Raw genomic sequence first — 21592 nt, 5'->3', positions numbered from 1 at the left:
CCTTCGTTAATGGGTCAGTGGTTATGTCATACTTCATATCTTTTTTCCATTTTATTGCCGTTGAATGACATTTAGCTATTCATCAAAAAAAACATTTCAGGGTCAGAGGACAGATCCAGATTCTGCAATTAGTTATTCTCGTGCAGCTGTTGATGTGGGATCAATTACCTCTAATTTGAAATCCATTTTGACACTTATCAGTGAAAGAGTCATGGTTTATCCCGAATGTAAGCGATCAATAAGCCAAATACTAAACGCCTTACTGTCAGATAAGGGTACAGATTCTACTGTGCTTCTTTGTATTCTTGATGTCGTAAAAGGCTGGATTGAAGATGTTTTCAGCAGGACAGCTACATCCAGTACTTCAAGTGCTTCTCTATCTTCAAAGGAGATAGTTTCTTACCTTCAGAAGCTTTCACAGGTTGATAAGCAAAACTTCTCCACTAGTTCTCTAGAAGAGTGGGACAGGATATATCTTCTACTTCTTTATGGAATATGTTCTGATTCAAGCAAGTAAGTAATATGATTTGAGTTATTTAATAGCATTCTTTGATTAGAAGACTGATTTAATGATTTGATTGCCTGCCAGATATCCTCTTTCCATACGACAAGAAGTGTTTCAGAAGGTAGAAAGGCAATTTATGCTTGGTTTAAGGGCAAAGGATCCTGAGATTAGGCAGAGATTCTTCTCTATTTATCATGAGTCCCTAGGGAAAACATTGTTCACAAGGTTGCAGTATATCATCCAAATTCAGGACTGGGAAGCACTTAGTGATGTCTTCTGGTTGAAACAAGGACTTGATCTTCTTTTGGCTACTTTGGTTGAGGATATACCCATCTCACTTGCTCCAAACTCTGCTCGGGTACCGCCACTTGTGGCAACGGGATCACTTCCAGACCGTTCTGAGATGCAGCAGTCGTTTACTGATGCTCCGGAGGATGGTTCTCTGACATTTGAGGGCCTTGTGCGTAAGCATGCATTGTTTCTGAACGAGATGAGCAAACTTCAGGTTATTGCATTTTTGTTTCTTCCCAAATTTTTATGTTGAATTAATTCAAGGTTAAATGAATTTTCATTTCTCTGGTAGTTTGGATAAGGAAATCAAAGTAAATGATGAGACCGCCCAAGCCAACCATATTTAAATGGTTTGATTGGTGGCATAATAAAACCTCTTCGTGTTGGTATTAATTTCATGTCCCTCACCCTTTCACTGGTACTCCATGTACCAGTTTCCATTCTGGTCGACCATTCTTAGTGTTTCCCTGCTGGGAACCTAAGACTTCCTTTATTTGGATAGGGGGATGAATTGATTGCATTGAAGGGCTGGGTGTTTATTCTTTTGTAGGTCGGCGATCTTATTGTTCCCTTGAGAGAACTGGCTCATACAGATGCAAATGTAGCATATCACATGTGGGTATTGGTATTTCCAATAGTATGGGTTACTTTACACAAGGAAGAACAGGTAGCATTAGCTAAGCCAATGATATCTCTTTTGTCAAAAGATTACCACAAAAAGCAGCAGTCAAGCAGACCAAATGTTGTGCAAGCACTTCTAGAAGGCCTTCACTTGAGTCACCCTCAACCTCGGATGCCCAGTGAACTCATAAAATATATTGGAAAGACTTTCAATGCCTGGCATATTTCACTAGCTTTGCTAGAAAGTCATGTAATGTTATTCATGAACGACACTAAATGTTCTGAGTCTCTCGCCGAGCTTTATCGGTTACTCAATGAAGACGATATGAGGTGTGGGTTGTGGAAGAAAAGGTCAATTACTGCTGAAACAAAGGCTGGGCTCTCACTAGTTCAGCATGGTTATTGGCAGCCTGCACAAAGCCTCTTTTATCAAGCCATGATCAAAGCAACACAAGGCACCTACAACAACACGGTCCCAAAGGCCGAAATGTGTCTTTGGGAAGAACAATGGCTTTACTGTGCTAGTCAACTTAGTCAGTGGGAAGCTTTGGTAGACTTTGGCAAAAGTGTGGAGAATTATGAAATACTACACAATAGTCTCTGGAAAGTTTCTGATTGGGCTTATATGAAGGATCATGTAATCCCAAAGGCCCAATTAGAAGAGACTCCAAAGCTACGTATTGTCCAGGCCTTTTTCGCTCTTCATGATAGAAACACAAATGGAGTGGGAGATGCTGAAAACATAAGGGGTAAAGGTGTTGATCTTGCTCTAGAACAGTGGTGGCAATTGCCTGAAATGTCTGTTCAGTCGCGAATACCTCTTTTGCAGCAATTTCAACATTTGGTTGAAATTCAAGAATCTGCTAGGATTATAATGGATATTGCCAACGGTAGCAAGCAAATTTCAGGAAGTTCTGTTGTGGGAGTTCATGGTAGTGGGTATATGGATCTTAAGGACATCCTTGAGACTTGGCGATTGAGAACTCCAAATGAATGGGACGATTTGTCAGTCTGGTATGATTTGCTTCAATGGAGGAATGAAATGTATAATGCTGTGATAGATGCATTCAAGGATTTCCTCCACACAAACCCACAACTTCATCACCTAGGATACCGTGACAAGGCATGGAATGTTAATAAACTTGCTCACATTGCCCGTAAGCAAGGCCTTCACGATGTTTGTGTCACAATACTTGAAAAGATGTATGGCCACTTAACCATGGAAGTGCAGGTACAAGAATAACTTCTTCTTGTCTCTTTGTCCTCATTTTAGTATTTCTGCACAATAAATGGTTTTAGTTTTTCATTATGTTTGTATTTTTTTTTTTCATAATTTTTTTAAAATTTTTTTAATTCTAATATATTTTGTTTGAGCATCTTATTTGTTTCAGGAGGCCTTTGTCAAAATAAGGGAACAAGCGATGGCTTATCTAGAGATGAAGGGAGAACTTACCAGTGGTCTTAATTTGATTAACAGTACTAATCTGGACTATTTTCCTGTGAAACACAAAGCAGAAATTTATCGTCTCAAGGGCGATTTCCTTTTAAAGCTGAATGATTGTGAAAATGCTAATCTTGAGTATTCCAACGCCGTCAGCCTCTTTAAACATTCAGGCAAATCATGGATAAGCTGGGGAAATTATTGCGATATGGTATTATTTTTTAACTTAATCATGCATGATTAGTTTCCATTGCTGTTGCGCATAATGTCAATTGAATGACTGATATGTTCACCATCTATATTTCCAGGTTTACAAAGATTACCATGACGAGGTTTGGTTAGAATATGCTGTAAGTTGCTTCCTTCAAGGCATCAAATATGGGGTTTCAAACTCTAGAAGTCATCTAGCTCGTGTTCTATACCTTCTCAGCTTTGATACTTCAAATGAATCTGTGGGGAAAGCATTTGATAAGTACTTAGATCAGATACCACATTGGGTCTGGCTTTCTTGGGTCCCACAGCTGTTGCTTTCCTTGCAGAGGGCAGAGGCTCCCCATTGCAAACTTGTTCTGTTAAAAATTGCCACTGTGTATCCACAGGTAAATAATTCGGGATTAGCAATGATTAGGGACTCTATGGTCCAGATCTAATCATCGTTATTATTGTGTTGTCTTCACAGGCTCTGTATTACTGGCTACGAACATATTTGCTTGAACGTCGTGATGTTGCAAATAAATCTGAAATTGGAAGGAATCTAGCAATGGCTCAACATCGGATGCAACAAAATATATCTAGGACTGGTACTGCTTCTCTGGGCTTGTCTGATGGTAATCCAAGAGTACAGAACCATGTTGGTGGTACTTCAACCTCAGACAGTCATCAAGGACCTCAGTCTGGTGGTGTCAGTGGTGGGTCTCATGATGGTGGAAACACTCATGGGCAAGAACCTGAAAGATCCACGCCTATGGAAGGCAGCATGAATGCCGGACCTGATCAATCCTTACAACAAAGTTCTTCAACCAATGGTGAAGGTGGTCAAAGCACATCAAGGCGTAACGGTGCACTTGGATTGGTAGCTTCTGCTGCTAGTGCATTTGATGCTGCCAAGGATATAATGGAGACTCTTAGAAGCAAGCACACAAATTTGGCTAGTGAACTTGAGGTGAGGATCAACATAATAGGGTGTTCTCTTAGTGTTATTCATCCTCTACAATGCATGCTTTCATCAGAAAATGTATTGCACTAGAATGAATGGATTTTAAAGTTTTATCAATCAAAAGTAAGAATGGTGGCTGTATGTGGTTTCTACTATTGCATTTATGAGGCCTGACTATGATCAGAATGTTTGTCCAACAGTTGTTTGTTTGAGGCCCATAGTATTAAATTTCGACATATTTCCACGAAATATACCAAAATATTTCTATTTCCACAAGGCCTGACACGAAATTTAACCAACAGTTTCTTTATGTATATATTTCGATGGAAATCACTATTCATTTTGTGAAATATTTCGGTGAATGGTGCATTTTGACCGAAACAATCGAATTTTAGTTATAAAAGTGCAATATTTTCTGTTGAAATATTTCGATGAATAGTAAATTTTGATTGAAATATTCATGTAAGCATCCAACTATAATCATTCATGTTCTAATTGGTTAGATATAATAGAAACTTATTAATACATATTTAAGAGATGAAAACATACATATGATAATGCAAGAATGTATTTTTTTATACTTTATGATAATGTGAGAATGAAGTTCATAATAATTTGTTCATTTAAGAAAGTGATTTACATATTAAGGTATTTATACTTATTTTTTTTACATCATTATTTTCATTTCCATGAAGCATATGGTTGGTTTAGGTTTCAGACTACGATACTTGATTGTGTAGCAAAACGTCATTGATCTTCATTTCCACAATTCGTATGATTGATGACTTATGAGTGTGTTGTATCATTTTCTACACTTCCATGAAAACTTCCTCAACGTTTTCATCATTTCATAATATTTCCATCATTTCCTTGAAAATTGTATTGATTCCCACACTGATCGAAATATTTCCATTTCCAGGATGACTGAAATGGACATCGAAATCGAAATTTAATACCTTGTTTAGAGCATATATTCAGAACATAAAGTGGGTTTTTACATGTAAACGTGGATCTGATGTATTTAGTTTTTACTGCTTTACATACGAGATCCGTTGTTTTGCAGATTCTGCTCACAGAAATAGGTTCAAGATTTGTTACCCTCCCTGAAGAGAGACTTCTCGCAGTGGTTAATGCTCTGCTACACCGCTGTTACAAGTACCCAACTGCCACTACAGCAGAGGTTCCTCAATCTCTAAAGAAGGAACTCTCTGGCGTTTGCAGGGCTTGCTTTTCAACAGATGCTGTGAACAAACATGTTGATTTTGTGAGAGAATATAAGCAGGACTTCGAATGTGATCTTGATCCAGAGAACACAGCTACGTTCCCCGCCACCCTTTCTGAATTGACTGAGAGATTAAAGCATTGGAAAAATGTTCTTCAGAGCAATGTTGAAGACAGGTTTCCAGCTGTCTTGAAGCTTGAAGAGGAAAGCAGGGTTTTGCGTGATTTTCATGTCGTGGATGTAGAGGTTCCTGGGCAGTATTTCACTGACCAGGTGAGCTGCGAAAAATTGTTGCACCCTCGCCTTTTGAAGCTTGATTTGAACTTGATCAGTAAATCTTGTATTCCTGCTATTCAAGAGAAGTTCTTGCCGTTTAATGCTTGCAATCCTTATCATTTATTCATTCTAATTACTTTCAGGAAGTTGCACCGGATCATACAGTAAAGCTTGACAGGGTTGGAGCTGATATTCCAATTGTGCGGCGGCATGGAAGCAGTTTCCGCCGCCTTACTCTTATTGGCTCTGATGGGTCCCAACGCCATTTTATTGTTCAGACATCGTTGACTCCCAATGCTCGAAGTGATGAACGCATACTGCAGCTTTTCCGTGTGATGAACCGAATGTTTGACAAGCACAAGGAGTCAAGGCGTCGCCACCTATACATGCACACACCAATAATTATCCCTGTTTGGTCCCAGGTGACATCTCATTCCATAAATTTGTTTTCCCTAATGATGTTAAAGTACTCCCTTGATTTGCACACTCCTTTTTCATGATCCAAATATCTCAGCGGTTTCTTCTAACAGGTCCGAATGGTAGAAGATGATTTGATGTATAGTACCTTCCTAGAAGTCTATGAGGTCAACTGCGCTCGACATAATCGAGAGGCAGATCTCCCAATTACCCATTTCAAGGAGCAACTGAACCAAGCCATCTCTGGCCAGATCTCACCTGATGCAGTTGTGGATCTCCGTCTTCAAGCATACAATGACATAATAAAGAATCTCGTCAATGAAAATATATTCTCTCAGTACATGTACAAAACTCTTCCGAGTGGTAACCATCTGTGGGCTTTCAAAAAGCAATTTGCTGTCCAACTAGCTCTCTCCAGCTTCATGTCATTCATGCTTCAAATTGGAGGAAGATCCCCAAACAAGATTCTTTTTTCTAAGAGTACCGGCAAAATATTCCAGACTGATTTCCACCCAGCTTATGATGCAAATGGGATGATTGAGTTTAGTGAACCGGTGCCCTTCCGACTGACAAGGAACATGCAAGCGTTCTTCTCCCATTTTGGGGTGGAGGGTCTGATTGTGTCTGCCATGAGTGCTGCTGCGCAGGCTGTGGTTTCCCCTAAAGTGAGTCCCACAAACACAACATTTGTGCCAATATGACCATTGAGTTAATTCTTACTCCTTAATTATTATTATTATTTTTTTGCAAATTTTCTATTTTTGCAGCAAAATCAACACTTATGGCATCAATTGGCTATGTTTTTCCGTGATGAACTACTATCTTGGTCCTGGAGAAGACCACTGGGGATACCTTCAGCCCCAGTTGCTTCAGGTGGTAGCATGAATCCCATGGATTTCAAGCACAAGATCACCACCAATGTTGAGAGTACTGTTGGCCGGATCCAAGGAATAGCCCCACTGTACAACTCTGAAGAGGTAACCATAACTAGAATATAGTTGCCACAGACATTACATTTGACTGCCATTATTGTAGAAGGTTAAACCTATGTTACCCAATTCGTTGCTACTAGTCCGAACCATGAGCTGGTACGAAGCAAACTAGTTTGCGGTACGGTTTCGTACTGGGTACATAAAATCAAGCAAACCACAAACCCACCGAATTTTCATTGGGTTCGGTGAACTTAAGCATTAAGTTCAGCGAACCCAACAATTTGGTTCGGCTAAGTGCAATAAATACTTTGGAAATTGGAATCTGAAGATATTTTTGGTAAGAATAATTTTTTCTAAGGCATTTTCAGTACAAAATTCAATTTCCAAAGTGTATTTATTGCTCTTTAACGTGTGCCCTTAGGGCACATGTTAATAAGACCCATTTTTAAAATAGTTTGATGAACCAGACCAAATTTTTGTCTTATTTTTTATCTTGTTTATATTTAAATTTGGATTAGTTTATTAATTTATTTCTATTTTACTTAGAATTTTCTAACATTATAATTGTACATTTAACTTGTATGCTTGAATTATATATATGCACCAGCGAACCAAGCTAGCAAACCTATCTAGGAAACCAAAGTGAACCTAGAAACGAATTATTTCTACCTTAACCCTACGAACTGGGCTCATTTTAGAGTGGCAAACCACGAACCCGAATTCAAACCGAGCTTACCAACAAACCAGGTGACATAGGGTTAAACTAATGAATTTTGCAGCCTCAAGAGAAGGGTAGAGGCTCCTTAGACTTCTCAGAAGATGAAACCTCTAATACTATGGTGTAAGCAGAAAATCGCCACCAAAACCAATAAAAAGAAGAGAAGAAATTGGAGATTTTTTTTTGTTGGTGGGTACTCGTGCAAAAACTCCATGAGTATTAAATGGTGGCCCTTGTGCAGTGTTTGCTGGGGGAAGGTGGCATAAGAAGCTAAAGCTCTGAGTTTAACAGTTGGTTGGTTATTATATCAATCGGATGGTTGAAGAACTCTAAGCTCTTCTTTTGAAAGAGAGATTTTGCAAATCATCCCAATTTAGTTCCTTATAAAAGGATTTATGTACTTCAAACCACAAGCCACAGGCAATCCAAAAGCCATTGGTTCCCCACCAAATATTTTACTCACCCATTTCTCAAAATTTATGAGGATGCGCCAAACCAAGAATATTTTCCGTCAATCCTTGAGACTTACATTTCCAATAATTGTTTGAAAAAGAGACCTCTCTCCAACAAACTACCCTAGCTGACTTTCCGAATGCAAGGGATCTAAGGATCTACCATTAGACTGGGTGCAACAATGGTCTAAACCAACCACGTCATGTATAAATGACTAATTGTAAGGGACAGGACCAATATGAGCATGTTGACCTTACATTAGGTAATCCCAACTGTCCAATTTGATGTGCCAGTTATCAGGTTGGTTTCTGTGTTGGGAGACCTCCATTGCATGCCAATATGTAGTTGTAGGCCATTTATTAAGGCGCAGCTTCTTTATGTTTCTTCTTTTCAGAATCAAGGGGCGTATGCTTGATATGCTTCCGAACTTGTGTTATTTATTTGGCTTTGCAGGAGGATAATGCAGTGGACCCACCACCATCGATACAGAGGGGTGTGACAGAGCTGGTTGAAGCTGCGTTGACCCCAAAGAACTTGTGCATGATGGATCCAACATGGCACCCCTGGTTCTAGGTTCTGTGCTTTAACTTGACTGTATCAAGGCTTAGTTGGGGAGAGAAGTGGCTTTGGGTATCCATTTATTGGATTTTCCCCATATGTATATAATTTCACAATTGTAGAATCATATAAAAATGAAATTTCGATAATCTATTCTGAAAAAATCTATTTGTAGAAATAGTGTAGACAAACCAGAGTCTGAAAATCTGTAACTATGATGTTATCTTAAAAATCAAAAATTAAAAATCAAAATCAAACAATTCAAACTGCAACTGTTAGAGCCAATGTATTACCATCCCAGGGTCCAATTCATTCGATGATCACCAGCAATTATGCTGGGCATCCCGAGATTTATCTGATGGTGTAGATATTTAAAAAATAATCCACTGTTTCTAACACCATCAGATCAGTGCCATTGAACCAGTACCATTCTACTGAAGAACTCAATGTGCATGAGTGTCAATGGAATTCATCTCAGCTCGTGGCACCTTTGATTTTTAAATGTACTCTTTGGCTATTTAGATGTTTGACATTAATGAATTATTTAATAATAAATAAATAATAATAAAAATCCACTATTGTGGGAATCAAAGTATGTCCCTAGTTCTGATCTTTGTGAATGAAGATGGAAATAACCTAATTTTTTTGGCAACTTTGCTTTATTGTTTTTTAATTTGTGGAAGCTTGAATTGAAATTGATGACAAAAGATCCAAGACAACATTTTTATGACTCCCAGTGAATGTATTTTATCTTTTCTGTGATTGTGTCCGGTCTGTATAAAAGATTACGTCCCACTCACCTTTGCTTTTAACAATCTCAGATTATATTTTGAGGAAAGTGCATACCTTCACTAATTTGTCATTACTCTCCGAAGGCTTCTCCACTCTTTTGCCCAAACACACTAACTGTGACCTTCCATTTTCAAAATCTTTGATTAGGACAATTTTCTTTTTGATTCTATTTCTTTCTTTTTGAAATATATATATATATTTAAAATTTTCTGATCTAGACCATGAATATTAAAGAGTTGATGTGACATTCTCTTCATTATATAAGAGATGTTGTATAATTCCCTCCCGTCCAGGTTGGGGGTATGGTTCAATTGGTCATTATCATTAATAATTATTTTTGTTTTAATTATAGTATTTACTTTTATATTAAAATTCTGAAGTTATTTTGTTTTATTTTATATGACAATACAAATAATATTTCTTGAAAAGATTAGAAAATCGACTTATTTTGTTAGACTTTTTAATATAAAATGAAAGACACTCAGTAAACTTCCATTCAATAAAGTAATAATCCTAAACAAAATGATTCAGTACATCTCGAAACATATATATATTTTTTACAAAAAATATGTTTATTTCTGTATCTTTGGTGGAATTATGGGTTATTTGCCTTCTTTCTTCTTTTCAAAACCCCTGTTGATATATCTTATCTAATATAACAGAAGCAATGCGATAGCTGAAGGCCTATTATCGAATATATTATAATCATTTTGTGGTCGGTTAATCTGGATCTAACCAAAGCCACATATATTAGGAAATAATCTTAGACTTACATGTGGAACGCCCGAGGTCTTTTGTGTGGGTCATTCCTGGTTCTAAATAATTTTAGAAGAGAGTTGTTATTGACAAACCAACTTTTACTAATGCTACACCAATTCCGATGTAAATCATAGGAGAATTGTACACGCTCGGTGTGACGTTAGTAAAAGTTGACCCCGTCAGTCTTTTAGAATCTTACTTGTCAGAAAATGGAAAATCAGTGGACCCCCGTCAGTCTTTTAACAGTTCTCTGCGCTTGTTAGAAAGGAATTTCAGACAACTGGAACATTCCAACAGTGCAAACCCTCAGCAAGTCTTAACTGTTGATTCTAAACATTTAAAAACAAAAACAAGATTTATCATGGGCTTTACGAAATAATCACCAAAACAATAATAACAAATCACTGATCTGGGTGAGTTTTGATGTGTCGGTCCATTTCAAGGCATCTAACATTGAAGAATTTTTTTTTTAACAGTAATTCATTGGTAAGAATACCCGTTTGACCAAGTATGATCGACACTGACGATCCAAACATGATTACCCGAAGACTATCTTACGAGTAAAGGCTAAATACAAAATGTCGGTTTCTGTGCTAAATACAAAACATATATATATATATATATATATATTGTGATGAATGCGAGACAATACTTACTCACACGACGAGCCGTAACTACTCACATGACAAGCCATAACTACAAAGTGCTCTTACACTCCTTCACTCGAGTACATAAGCAGTCCAATTGCTCTTATTCCTTTCCATGATCTTCCATCATACTTACGGGGACCAAAATAGACCAACCCATGACCAGATATGTCTGCAAAGTTGTGCATTTGGGCTCCACATGTGCGATCGCAAATAAAAGAAAAGAATGGGGGTTGGTGAACCAATTTATCAAAGCTGATTATATAGTCTTTTTCCTGATTAGTGTTCGGCATTGCAAAGCACTTGCTGCAAGTGTGATGAACCCACCCCCTCATCATAGCCACCAGGGAGGTGGTGAAGCTGATGATTCTTCCCTCTGTTAGAGGATGAGGAAGAAGAGACAGGAAATATATTATGCAGCTGTTGTGGAAGCCTAGCACCCAGCACCTCCAGAGAGGGAGAGGAAACCGGGACGACAATGGAACGAGAACAGGGCATCAAGGAAGGAGAATCATTTTTCCCAATTTGCCATTTTGGGAAATTGGATACTAGGATTCCTTGGGATCCATACTGACATGCTAGTTGAGTCGCCCACATCTGTTGTTGTTGCTGCCGTAGCTTTGCTGATCCTACATGACCCAGATGTGTCAGACCACAGAATGGACCGCCTAGATATTGAGGTGGCTGTAACGGCACCTATAATACAAAATAGAAAGGCGGGCACCGTCAATGCTTTTTGAGTAAAAACCCTATAAACAAACCAACTATAACAAATATTGATGGCTAAAAGAGGGTCATTTTTGCAAATTATTTGAACATGGGTAAGCCATGCCACAACCTTCGGTTACATAATTCAGAGGGACCACCACAAATCACATCGTACCAGCTGACATCCTAGTTGGCAGAGCATAGCCATTACTATTGAAAACAAGATTGAACTTTGAAGATAATATAATCATTAAATTACGATGACAACTATTTTAGAAGGAAGAACACTAAAAACACAATTACAAGATTTTAGTCACATTATCCTCGAAATTGAAAACCCCAAAGAGGAAAAAGAAGGAGAAAAAAAATGGGGAATTATGAAAGAACAAGCAGATAAAATGAAGTTCTGATCTTAATTGTTGAAAGTGGTTTTTCATTTTATCTCCCTAATCATTGGGGGTACAGATGGAATTACATCTAATAGGGCCCACCAAAGAGATTATCATAACCCAAATCATCACAGATAATCTAACTTTCCAATAACTGATTATTTTGGAATCTCAATTGGATAATCCAGAACAGTCCACCTGTGAATCATATTGATACAAACTGAAAAACTAAAAAAATAAAACCAGTTTCCTAGTTCTATAATCAAGCAATCCCCGATTTCTGGATTTCACGCAAAGAAAAGAGAACAAACCTGCTGTGCTGATGCTGCTTTCAGTTGGTCAGGATAAGGAGATGCTGAATACCGAGCATGAGGGAGGGAGGAGAAAGGTATGAGCGGATGATGTTGGACAATTGGATGGAGGTACGGAACAGAGAGTTGTGCTGAGGACTCCAACCCATTTCTCCCATGATTACTTTTATCATTAGTGGTAGTAGATTCCAAGCTGCCACCACCACCGGCTGACAATGAGAGGAAATCACAATTCTGCCAAGAACCATAACCTATCAGAACGATGATAAGAGAAAGTTTTCAAAATGTGATAATTAAAAACTAACCTGCTTTTGTGAACTACTATAGTTCCCAGATGTCTTTAAAGACGGTTTCTTGTCCAGTAAAATTCCAATTTGCACTTCATTCAGACTCCTCCCAGTAATAGAACCATTTGCGCCTTCAATGGAGATTAATCCACTAAGATTATTTCTCAACCCACTCAAGTTGTTGGATGTTGTATGAGCAAGCTTTGTTACTTCAATCGGCTTCATCTGATCGGGAGGAATTGGCCACCTAGACTTTTTTTCTGTGGTTTGGTGAGCCAAGATAAGATGAGTTATGTACACATGAGCCATGCATCTCTTCCATGATTGCCTTCTATCTACTATAACTGGCTGACCCTTTGAAACCAAGAATAGAACATGACCCCATTTCAAATTTGATGAATAAGTATCTAACTGGAGACAAAAAAAAAAACGCTTAAACTAAAACATTCCTAGTACCTTTTCTGTTGAACGTATTCTAGTGTCACAAGTCGTAGAATCCAACCAAGCTGGAGCTTCAGTAAGAGAGGACCTGAGAACTTTAGTCATGTCAGTAGGTATTCAAATAGACAAAAAAAAAAAGAAAAGAAAGAATAATCCAGTAAACTCTATACGAAAAATTACCGTGTGGAGCATTGAACCCCACCACCACACAATACTGTTGTAGGCAATCCAGGCCACATAGCTGGAGCTCCTAACGATTATTAAAACATCAAAATGAGGGACGATCAGATGTTTGACAAGTTAGACATGATAAGGTTGGAATGTTCCTGCACATTTTAAATATTGAGTTTGACATACCATTTTCAATATAATCCTTGGTAGGTTGCTGTTGCTCCCGTTTTGACATGATAGAGGCAACCTGCAAAATAACTCCAACCCAGCACTTTAGACGAAAACTACCTCCCGACAAAAAAAAAATGATTTGTATTTGATGGTGGATGCATACCGGCCACAACCCATTCATTTGCTTTTGCTCCTGAAGGAGTGGTTCATCTTGCATTGGCTTCCTTAATCTGATGGAGGATCAAACGAAGAATGAGAATTAAATGGACTAAATAATGTTAGATTCTATATTGAACGAACCAAATACCCACCCAGTTCCAGGACACAGTTCAGATGAAACACCCAACTTTGCAGTATCACTCAATGGCTTGTCATCTATAGGTTCACTCTTAAACAACAGAGAAGTCCTTCCAGGATCTGCTTGAGGTGTTGAAATATCCAACCCCAGATCAAATTTCTGATTCTCAGATACAGTAGTAGGAGGGTCAAGAACAATGGATTTGGCTAAAGGGTTGTGTGTCACAGTTTCTCCAGGTGATATTTCTACATTGGAAGAAAGATTGGTAATTTCAGTGTTGATTGAAGCATAGTGAGACTTCATGCTCTCCTCTTTTGGAGCTGCAGAATCAGACAAATTGCTTGACTTAACATACTAGAAAAAAAAAAAAAAAGAATAGCAATAAGACTAGGGATATGACATTGTAAGTGTCGTTGCTTGGCGGTGTTAATCAAACGTGCCAACTTAGTAAATTGGTAAAGTTTGTTAATGGTAAATACCACCAACACCTAGATCAAAACACCACCTTCGCCCTTAGAGCAACTCCAATGGGGATACCCATCTCCATCTCCATTAATAGGTAACCATGGGATTATAGACACCCACTTTGGATATTCATAGGGTATGCACTGCAACCGTGGTACCCAAAATGACTATCCATAAATATTTTAATTTTTTTTTAATTCAACCCAAATTCCAAACGGTTTGAAATTCTAATATTTTTCAGCCAACTGTCTGAAAATTTTCCCCTCAAAAAAATGGAGAAGCCTTGTGGAGCACCGACGACCCAAAATGAATAGTGGGATGGGTCGTGCATTGGAGACCCCTGTTTTGGATTTCACAACCCAAAAATGGCAGTTGAGAGGTGATGGACAGTGGGATAGGTCATGCGTTGGAGTTGCTCGTATACCTATATACAAAAAAAGAAAAAAAAAGACAATGGATATGAACTAGACCTTCAGAAGTGAGCATGCAACTCTCCCTCATCTCCCAAGAAGGAGATGACTTTGCTTCTCCAATTTTCGGATCCACATCACTCTTAACAGTCTTGTTGTTAGGAAACATGCTGGCCAAAGCAAACAAGGTTTCTACGACTTCTTCCTCGTCTTTGGTAATTGGGCCACAGATGGTCTTCCTTTGAGACTGATTTGAGCCACATACTTGCCTCTGCACAAAACCAATAGATAACTAAATAAATTAAAGCACCTAATCAAAACCCATGCCAGAAAATACCAAGAAGAAGAAGATAACCAAATACACTCAGATATGACAAACCATGCTCTGTTTGGATTTCTTTGCACTGTTTAGTTGATGCGGTCCCATTCCATTGGATGTATGGTGGAGCTTCTTTGCATCAGACAAAGGTGGAGAAACAGATTCGCGGTTACGCTTGTTCATAGCTGCAACGATAAAACTAAATTTTCACAAACTTTAAACTAAAGAACAATCCAATCTTATCTCTTCTTTTTTCTGATACCATTCTCAAAAACATTTTTTTTCCTCGAAAAAGGTTAAGTAGTATTGTAAAAACTAAGTCACAAAGAAGCAACAAGGATGATCCTCAGAGAATTTAGTTATGATTACTTATTATAATTGAAGAATATATTCAGTATCTTCCAATTCTATACTTTGCCGACTTCTAAACATGGCAAAGAAAAAGGCACAATTTTTCTAAAAAGACAAGAATTCACATTAAACAAAATGTGAAACTTGAATTCTAAACAAATTTACTAATACATCACATACCTGAACGTAACTTGCGAGGAACGGATGAGTGATCGACGGGGTTGCAATCATTGAGCAACTGAAGAAAAAATAGCCCAAAAATTTAGAAAAAAATTTACATATATATATATATATATATATATATATATATATATATATATAGATTAAAAAAAACTAGATAAACAACCTTGTCTTCTCGATGAAACTAAGTGTGACCCACCTTTCTGTGAAGCTTAAATCTCTTACCACTACCAGCACTCGGCGGCGGCGGTGGACTAAGCTCCATTTCTTCTTCAGACCCACCACCCATTTCACTATCTTCGTTGCTCGAACTCTCTCTGTTGACGAGACACGAAATTTCAATTTTCTCCTTCTTCGATCTCTCCGAAACGTCCAAGTCTACGCCACCGTTCACAGCTGAAAGTAAAAAAGAAGAATAAAACACAAACACAATGATGGGTTAACGAACTGGCCACATTATCCACAACTCATATCACAAAAAGCTCCCAAAGAAATAAATATAAACAGATAGAGACAAACAGAGAAATTTGTTTTCTTGCTCTACAGAAACGTAAATTCAACAAGAATTGAGGGATAATTAGGTAATTACATGAGAGAAGCTTGTGTCCAGATTGCTTATTAAGCGATCGTTTTGCGGGTGAGAACCGACTCGTTCCTCGCCTCACCACCACCTCTCGAACCTTGTTGTCCATTTCTGGGCTAAAGACATCGATCGAAAACAGCTTCTTTGGCTCAAATCGATGGAACCCAGATTGAAAAAACTTCCGAAGATAACACCCAGATCTGTGTTGTGAGAATCAAAGACAAAAAACAGGGGAAATGAGACGATAGTAAAATGAAGAAGAAGGAGAGTAAAAGAGCGAGTTAAATGGAGAAATGATCGGTTAGATTTATTTATGGTAGTTCGGTTTTTTACCGAAACAAAAGCCGAACAGAAACCGAAAAAAGTGGGGGTTTTCAAAGAAAATAAAAATCCTCTCTTTCTTTTTCCCTTTAATCTTTATTATCTCTGAGTCTACAGAGAAGCACGAGAGGAAAAGAAGAGATACAAAAAGTTCTCAAAGAGAACAAGAAAGATAAAGTTGAATTCGTCCCATTAAGTTCAGAAGAATCTGGTTCTTCTTCACGAACTAAAGCAGAAAGATAGAAACAGAGAGACAGAGAGAGAGAGAGAGAGATATTCCAAAGAAAAAAAAATCTAAAAAAAAAAAAATCTAAACTCCCATTAAAAAACCATTAAAATAGAACGGACTTCTTCGAATAAAAAAAAAAAAGGAACACCCATCAATCTACGAATCTCCTAGAACAAAACCCACATCTAGTCACCTTTGAATCTCCATTTATTAACAGTTTAACCGCACTAAACTTTACAACCGAACACATAACAAAAGCTCATTTGCTCTTCTCTTGCATCGTATCTTCTAAAATCCTTTTAAGCAACCCAGAACAAACGCAAAATAGATAAAAAGATAAAAATCTCGGCTTGAATCCTTCTTCTGTTAATCTAATCTTTCTCTTACAGGGCACCTCACAAAACAACAGAGAATCATCAATCTTTAATAATAATAAAAACTTGCAAGAACCTTTAAATTCCAAAACCCGTAAACAAAGGAAACAATCCTTCCTATCTCTGACGCTCCTGTGTTCAATCCAACTCTTTCAAGGCTGAAAAATCACTCCAACAGACGGAAAACTCGAAGCTTCTGCCCTGCAAAATCTGCATTTTTAATGCACCCAAACGTCCTTTCCTTTTTCTCTATCCTTTGTATTATATGAACACATCTTTACGTCATTCGATGATGGACGGTTCTAAATCCACCGCTTTCTCATGGCCGTCGATGTATAACGAAACATTAGTTAATCACATTCCACGTATTCTCCACGTCAGACCACCATATTCCTGCAATTGTCTACTAAGCAGTGTTAAATACTCACGTGGCAGGTCATGCATGTATTTAAAGATGGACGGTGAGGATCTGTGTTTGAAGAAAAGAAATGTTATGACTGTTAGATCATTTTCCGTTTAGGAAACCGTACTTTTTTCCTTTAAAGATGTCTGAATATTATTGTAAAGGTCGTGGATGGATGCCACGTGTCATATAGATTGATTGTTCAAATCTCATCCTCTCTTATAAACTAGAAAGAATAATATTTTCGAAATCGAAAATCTTCACTCAATCAATACTCGGCTGATGTGTTACGGATATAGAACTATAGATTTTCTCAAGATATACAAATGCAAATCTCCATAAATATTTCATTTGTGAATCCTGATAAAATAGATATGTGGTTCTGTGTCCATAACATGTTAGTCGATTATGGATTGAGTAAAGATTTTCTAGATAGAATATCAACACTCAACAAGAAAATATTCTGTTTCTTTTCCTTTTCGATATTGTTGTAGATCCTATGCTTACTGTCGTTGGTAGCTAACACAACTCCTCCTTTTGTGGGTCATTCGATGCATTCTTTGGGACCCACAGACCATAATCTCAAATTAAATTAAAGGTTTTCTGTTCATAAAAAAGTTAATCAAGATTTTATAGAATTACACACTCGTGTGTATTGAGGTTGTCCCCAATTTACAAATAACCCTAGATAGGCTTCATATGATTAATCAATTTAAAATTATGTGAAATCTCTTATTGATTTTTTTATGAACATTCTTTTTTTCAAGTTTATTGTCCTTATAAATCAAAATCCATATAAATTAACCCTAAGGTTTGGTGAGAAAACTAATACGACAGCTTAGGAAATCGAGGTATTGAGTACGAATCTTCCCTTAGGAACCACCATCAAGAATTTATCCCCTAAATTACTTGGCGTTTGTGGATAATGGATTGCACGTGTCCTGAAGATTAGTCAAATGCTTTAAGACATAGTTAGTAACTCAGCCTAAATTTTTTAAATAATACACAAAAAGATTAAAACTTTCGTCCAATTTAATTGCTCGTAAAAATTCATGACTTTTAAAATATTTTCAAATCATTTATGATTTATTCTTTTTCTAAATTAAACAAATCAAAAAAACTTTATGCAAAGATAGTTAAAAGCACAAATTAACTCGCATTTTTATAATAATAAAAAAAAAATCTATCTCAATATTACATGATAATATTTTCATTACTATATCTTTTTTCACTTCTTTTATATATCTTCTTTCTCTTCTCAGATTTTTTAACATGAATCTATATATCTCAATTAAGTTAGATAGTATATGTTTTGCATTATGAATATTTGTGTTAATAATATGATTAATCATAAGAAAAAATATTTATTTTATATATGCTATTTTATAATAAATATTAAAATAAAATATTTATAAAGGTGTCCAAATTTTACTGATTTGTAATAAAACTTAAATATTTGATATACACACATAAAGTTTCATATGTTCTGAATTTACCAAGGTTGAGTTCAAAGATGAGGGTAGAGGTGGTATTTTGAAAAATAAAATATAAAAATAATAAATCTTAAAAAAAACATTTGGATATGAATACTATGAAAATTGTTTTTTTTTTAATTTTTTATTATATATAATAATTCTCTAAAGTGTTGAAGTTGAATTATACTCGAATCGTTCTCATATTCTTCAAATTTTTTAACGAACTATTAAATGTATTTCTGAATGGCACTTGAATCAATCACGTAACGATTTTTTGCTGTACACAAAATTCTACGATGAAGTGATTAAATCCAACGGCCAGTTATCATCCACATATGGGAGGTGCAAAGGTTTATGATTCTAAAGATCCTAATGAAAAATGACAAGTTAAGTAGCTAATTAACTCCTTGAAGTACTTGAACAGTGTTTTTTTTTTCTAATATAAATTAGTTTCCTCCTCCCCTGGGTTTCTACGTACGTAAGCGGATTCCGTGGAGATTAAAAACAGGTCCATTTTGGTAAATGAATGGAAAAGGACATCTCTAGTGTCCAACGACATTTGTCATCCGTCCAACTTACAGTTGAGATGGAGAAAGAAACATGTGTTTCCAATCCTAGCCGTTTATTGGTAACCAATGTCGTTGGACATTAGAATTGTCCAATTAATGAGATTTGATTCTCTGTGGCAGGCACTGGGACCTGCGCGTGGCAGAGTCATGCATGGTGCGTGACTCTTACTTCTTTCTTTTCGGGTAAATCACGCGAAACTACGGTATGAGTGTATTTTCGATCGTTGGGATCGTGGGGCCGTTATAAAGAACATCCACGTCACCTATCAAACGTAGACAAACTTCCATCACCGTTATCTCCAGTTAATTTTGGGGGAAAATGCTGAAATGACAAAAAGAATTTACTGCGATTCTCCCAAGTCTGACGTGGGATGTTCTTATAACCATAGATGTTTTTCCTCGCGATACGATTAAACCATCAGCGGTTATGTATACATGTCCACGTGAGAATTGTGAGAATCACAGTAAATCCTGTGTCACCCCAGTACATTTGGTGGATGTTTGAGGAGAGATACCATTGCCACACCAACTTTTACTTACGACATTCTAATTCATAAACACAGTGCTTTAAGTAAAAATTGACATGACAATAAAATCTCTCTATTTGAGATGCCCATTGCTTTCTAAGTGATGACATGCCCTTGACCCCAGTCAAATACTAATACAAATGATATAAATGCCCTCAACTTGAATCTCGACCCTTGTTAGCAATTTACTGTTTTATTCAAGAAAATTCATGATTTTTTTTTCAATGAAAGAATAATTCTTCCGAATAATTGAATGATTCAAATATTTTAACGAGAAAATGAATAAAATACTTTTTTTAAAGAAAGAAATAAAATGATTTTTTATGAATATTATAATATTAGACAAAAAAATGACATTAACGTGAGCCATTTATGAAAAAATATTTTTCCTTTAGCAAATGTTTGACTGATTTTTTTTATTGAATTTTTCAATCAAAAGTTGAATAAAACTCAAAATTTTCATGTATCAAATTTCTGTCGTATTCCGAATTTCTTGTAACAAGGATCTCAACCTACAAATACCCTTGAGTTTCTTCCTCAAAACTAGTCATCTTCAGTTTAAAAAAATTTAGGCTCGTATTCAACTTCAAGATTAAGCCTTTGAACAACCTAAGACTTTTGGGAAAGTAAAAGAAGATTGATTTTTGTTAGAAAAATGAATTGTTTTTTTACAAAAGTTTTGAATTTGGGGGATTGAAGACAAGTTTGAGAAAAAAAAAATTATCTCCAAGATTGAAGAGCTTGAAAATAAAAGGATTTTAGAGGGAAAAAATCAAAGATTCTTGGTTAAAGGTACAGTTGCAACTTGGGCAGGCAAAACCTGAACCCATCGGGTTAAACCTGACCTGGGGATAGGTCTGGGCATGGTTAGCTTGGCTTCAACCTCGAGTTTAGGCAACCAAAAAAATGCCCAACTCAAATCAAGTTGGGTACTAGCATAGGTATCGGCCAACCCAATTTGCCTGAATCCAAACTTAATATGATTATAATTTTAAAATATTTCTTATCTTGATTTCTTTCATACTTATAATTCATTTTTCAATATATTTGTTTTTGGTTATCTATATATCAAAATTAATGTGTGGTTATTTTCATTAGATAAATAATTACTTTTTTATTAATACTTTATTTTAAGTGTAATTCTATATTTCCATACAATGAATATATTACAATTTTAAATATTTTTCTTTTCTTGAAAACTATGTTTATTAATATATAAAAAATGATTATTTTAGTTAATCTTATTATTTTTCTTCTTTCTTTAAATTTTCTTATAATTTTATGTATATAAACTTTTGAAATACATTTAAGAAAAATAATTGTTTCTTTAACATGCCACTTATCTTTATATAAACCTTTACCAATACTAAATTAGTTAGTATTAATGAGGAATGAATTAACTCGACTTGGCTAGGATTCAAGTTGAACATTTCATGCCCGAGGTTGAGTTGGGCAAAGGCGCGGGTTGGTGTTTGTCGAGTTCCGAGTTGCAACCCTGATTAAAGGTTGAAAATGAAAGCTTTTAGGTCATTTTTTGAAGTCTTCTAGACTGAGGTCAAGGGGCATTTCATCAGTTTGATGACAAGGGGTACCTCAAATATTCACCAAAATGAATGCGTGTGGCCAAATCGCCTATAATTTAATAAAGAGAGGTTCTATTGCTACACCAACTTTAGCTAACGCCACCCCAATTCATAAGTAAATCACCAAAGAATTAGCTACATCTTGGGGGTGGCATTAGCAAAAGTTGTTGCGGCAATAGAAGCTCTTTTAATAAAATTATAATTATTTAATTACGAGTGTTTCTTACATTTTTCTCTAT

The 21592-nt window shown here is 36.4% G+C and overlaps 2 protein-coding genes across 4 annotated transcripts in view; one reads left to right on the top strand and one right to left on the bottom strand.

Moving 5' to 3' along the window:
- The window catches only part of LOC147408790 (Phosphatidylinositol 3- and 4-kinase family protein with FAT domain-containing protein), a 30269-nt gene extending 21407 nt beyond the window's left edge, over positions 1 to 8862 (top strand). For both annotated transcript variants that reach the window (XM_086421896.1, XM_086421889.1), the window contains exons 25-35: positions 101 to 513; positions 590 to 1010; positions 1347 to 2648; positions 2809 to 3069; positions 3167 to 3457; positions 3538 to 4020; positions 5078 to 5509; positions 5656 to 5934; positions 6043 to 6594; positions 6697 to 6906; positions 8486 to 8862. In XM_086421896.1, coding sequence (XP_086278022.1) covers positions 101 to 513; positions 590 to 1010; positions 1347 to 2648; positions 2809 to 3069; positions 3167 to 3457; positions 3538 to 4020; positions 5078 to 5509; positions 5656 to 5934; positions 6043 to 6594; positions 6697 to 6906; positions 8486 to 8605 — 4764 coding nt within the window. In that variant the 3' untranslated portion in view covers positions 8606 to 8862. The remainder of the gene's footprint in view (positions 1 to 100; positions 514 to 589; positions 1011 to 1346; positions 2649 to 2808; positions 3070 to 3166; positions 3458 to 3537; positions 4021 to 5077; positions 5510 to 5655; positions 5935 to 6042; positions 6595 to 6696; positions 6907 to 8485) is intronic.
- A 1732-nt stretch (positions 8863 to 10594) lies between these two features.
- On the bottom strand, positions 10595 to 17049 carry LOC147408789 (uncharacterized). 2 transcript variants are annotated; one of them, XM_086421884.1, is made up of 14 exons: positions 16873 to 17049; positions 15879 to 16072; positions 15489 to 15685; positions 15290 to 15347; positions 14819 to 14943; positions 14500 to 14710; positions 13578 to 13884; positions 13430 to 13496; positions 13282 to 13342; positions 13105 to 13174; positions 12940 to 13012; positions 12502 to 12837; positions 12197 to 12430; positions 10595 to 11484 (listed from the first exon to the last, which is right to left on the bottom strand). In XM_086421884.1, exons 2-14 carry the CDS (start codon positions 15979 to 15981, stop codon positions 11068 to 11070), a joined length of 2259 nt encoding a protein of 752 aa, XP_086278010.1. In that variant the 5' UTR covers positions 15982 to 16072; positions 16873 to 17049; the 3' UTR covers positions 10595 to 11067. The 2 variants fall into 2 exon arrangements, with proteins under 2 accessions (XP_086278010.1, XP_086278002.1); XM_086421876.1 differs by lacking the exon at positions 16873 to 17049 and adding an exon at positions 16616 to 16843.
- Between the last annotated feature and the right edge of the window lie 4543 nt (positions 17050 to 21592).

The sequence above is a fragment of the Akebia trifoliata genome, chromosome 2 (genome assembly GCF_017979445.1).
Source record: "Akebia trifoliata isolate Shusen 1 chromosome 2, ASM1797944v1, whole genome shotgun sequence".
In the NCBI taxonomy this organism is placed as follows: domain Eukaryota; kingdom Viridiplantae; phylum Streptophyta; class Magnoliopsida; order Ranunculales; family Lardizabalaceae; genus Akebia; species Akebia trifoliata.
The sequence above is the reverse complement of the archived record's forward strand: the minus strand, read 5'-3'. Positions and strand labels throughout refer to the sequence as shown.

Coding starts and splice junctions, on each gene's coding strand:
- LOC147408789 (XM_086421876.1), bottom strand. Junction 15,348..15,488: donor GATTTAAGCTTCACAGAAAG/GTGGGTCACACT, acceptor TTTTTTCTTCAG/TTGCTCAATGATTGCAACCC. Junction 14,944..15,289: donor TCCTCGCAAGTTACGTTCAG/GTATGTGATGTA, acceptor TTATCGTTGCAG/CTATGAACAAGCGTAACCGC.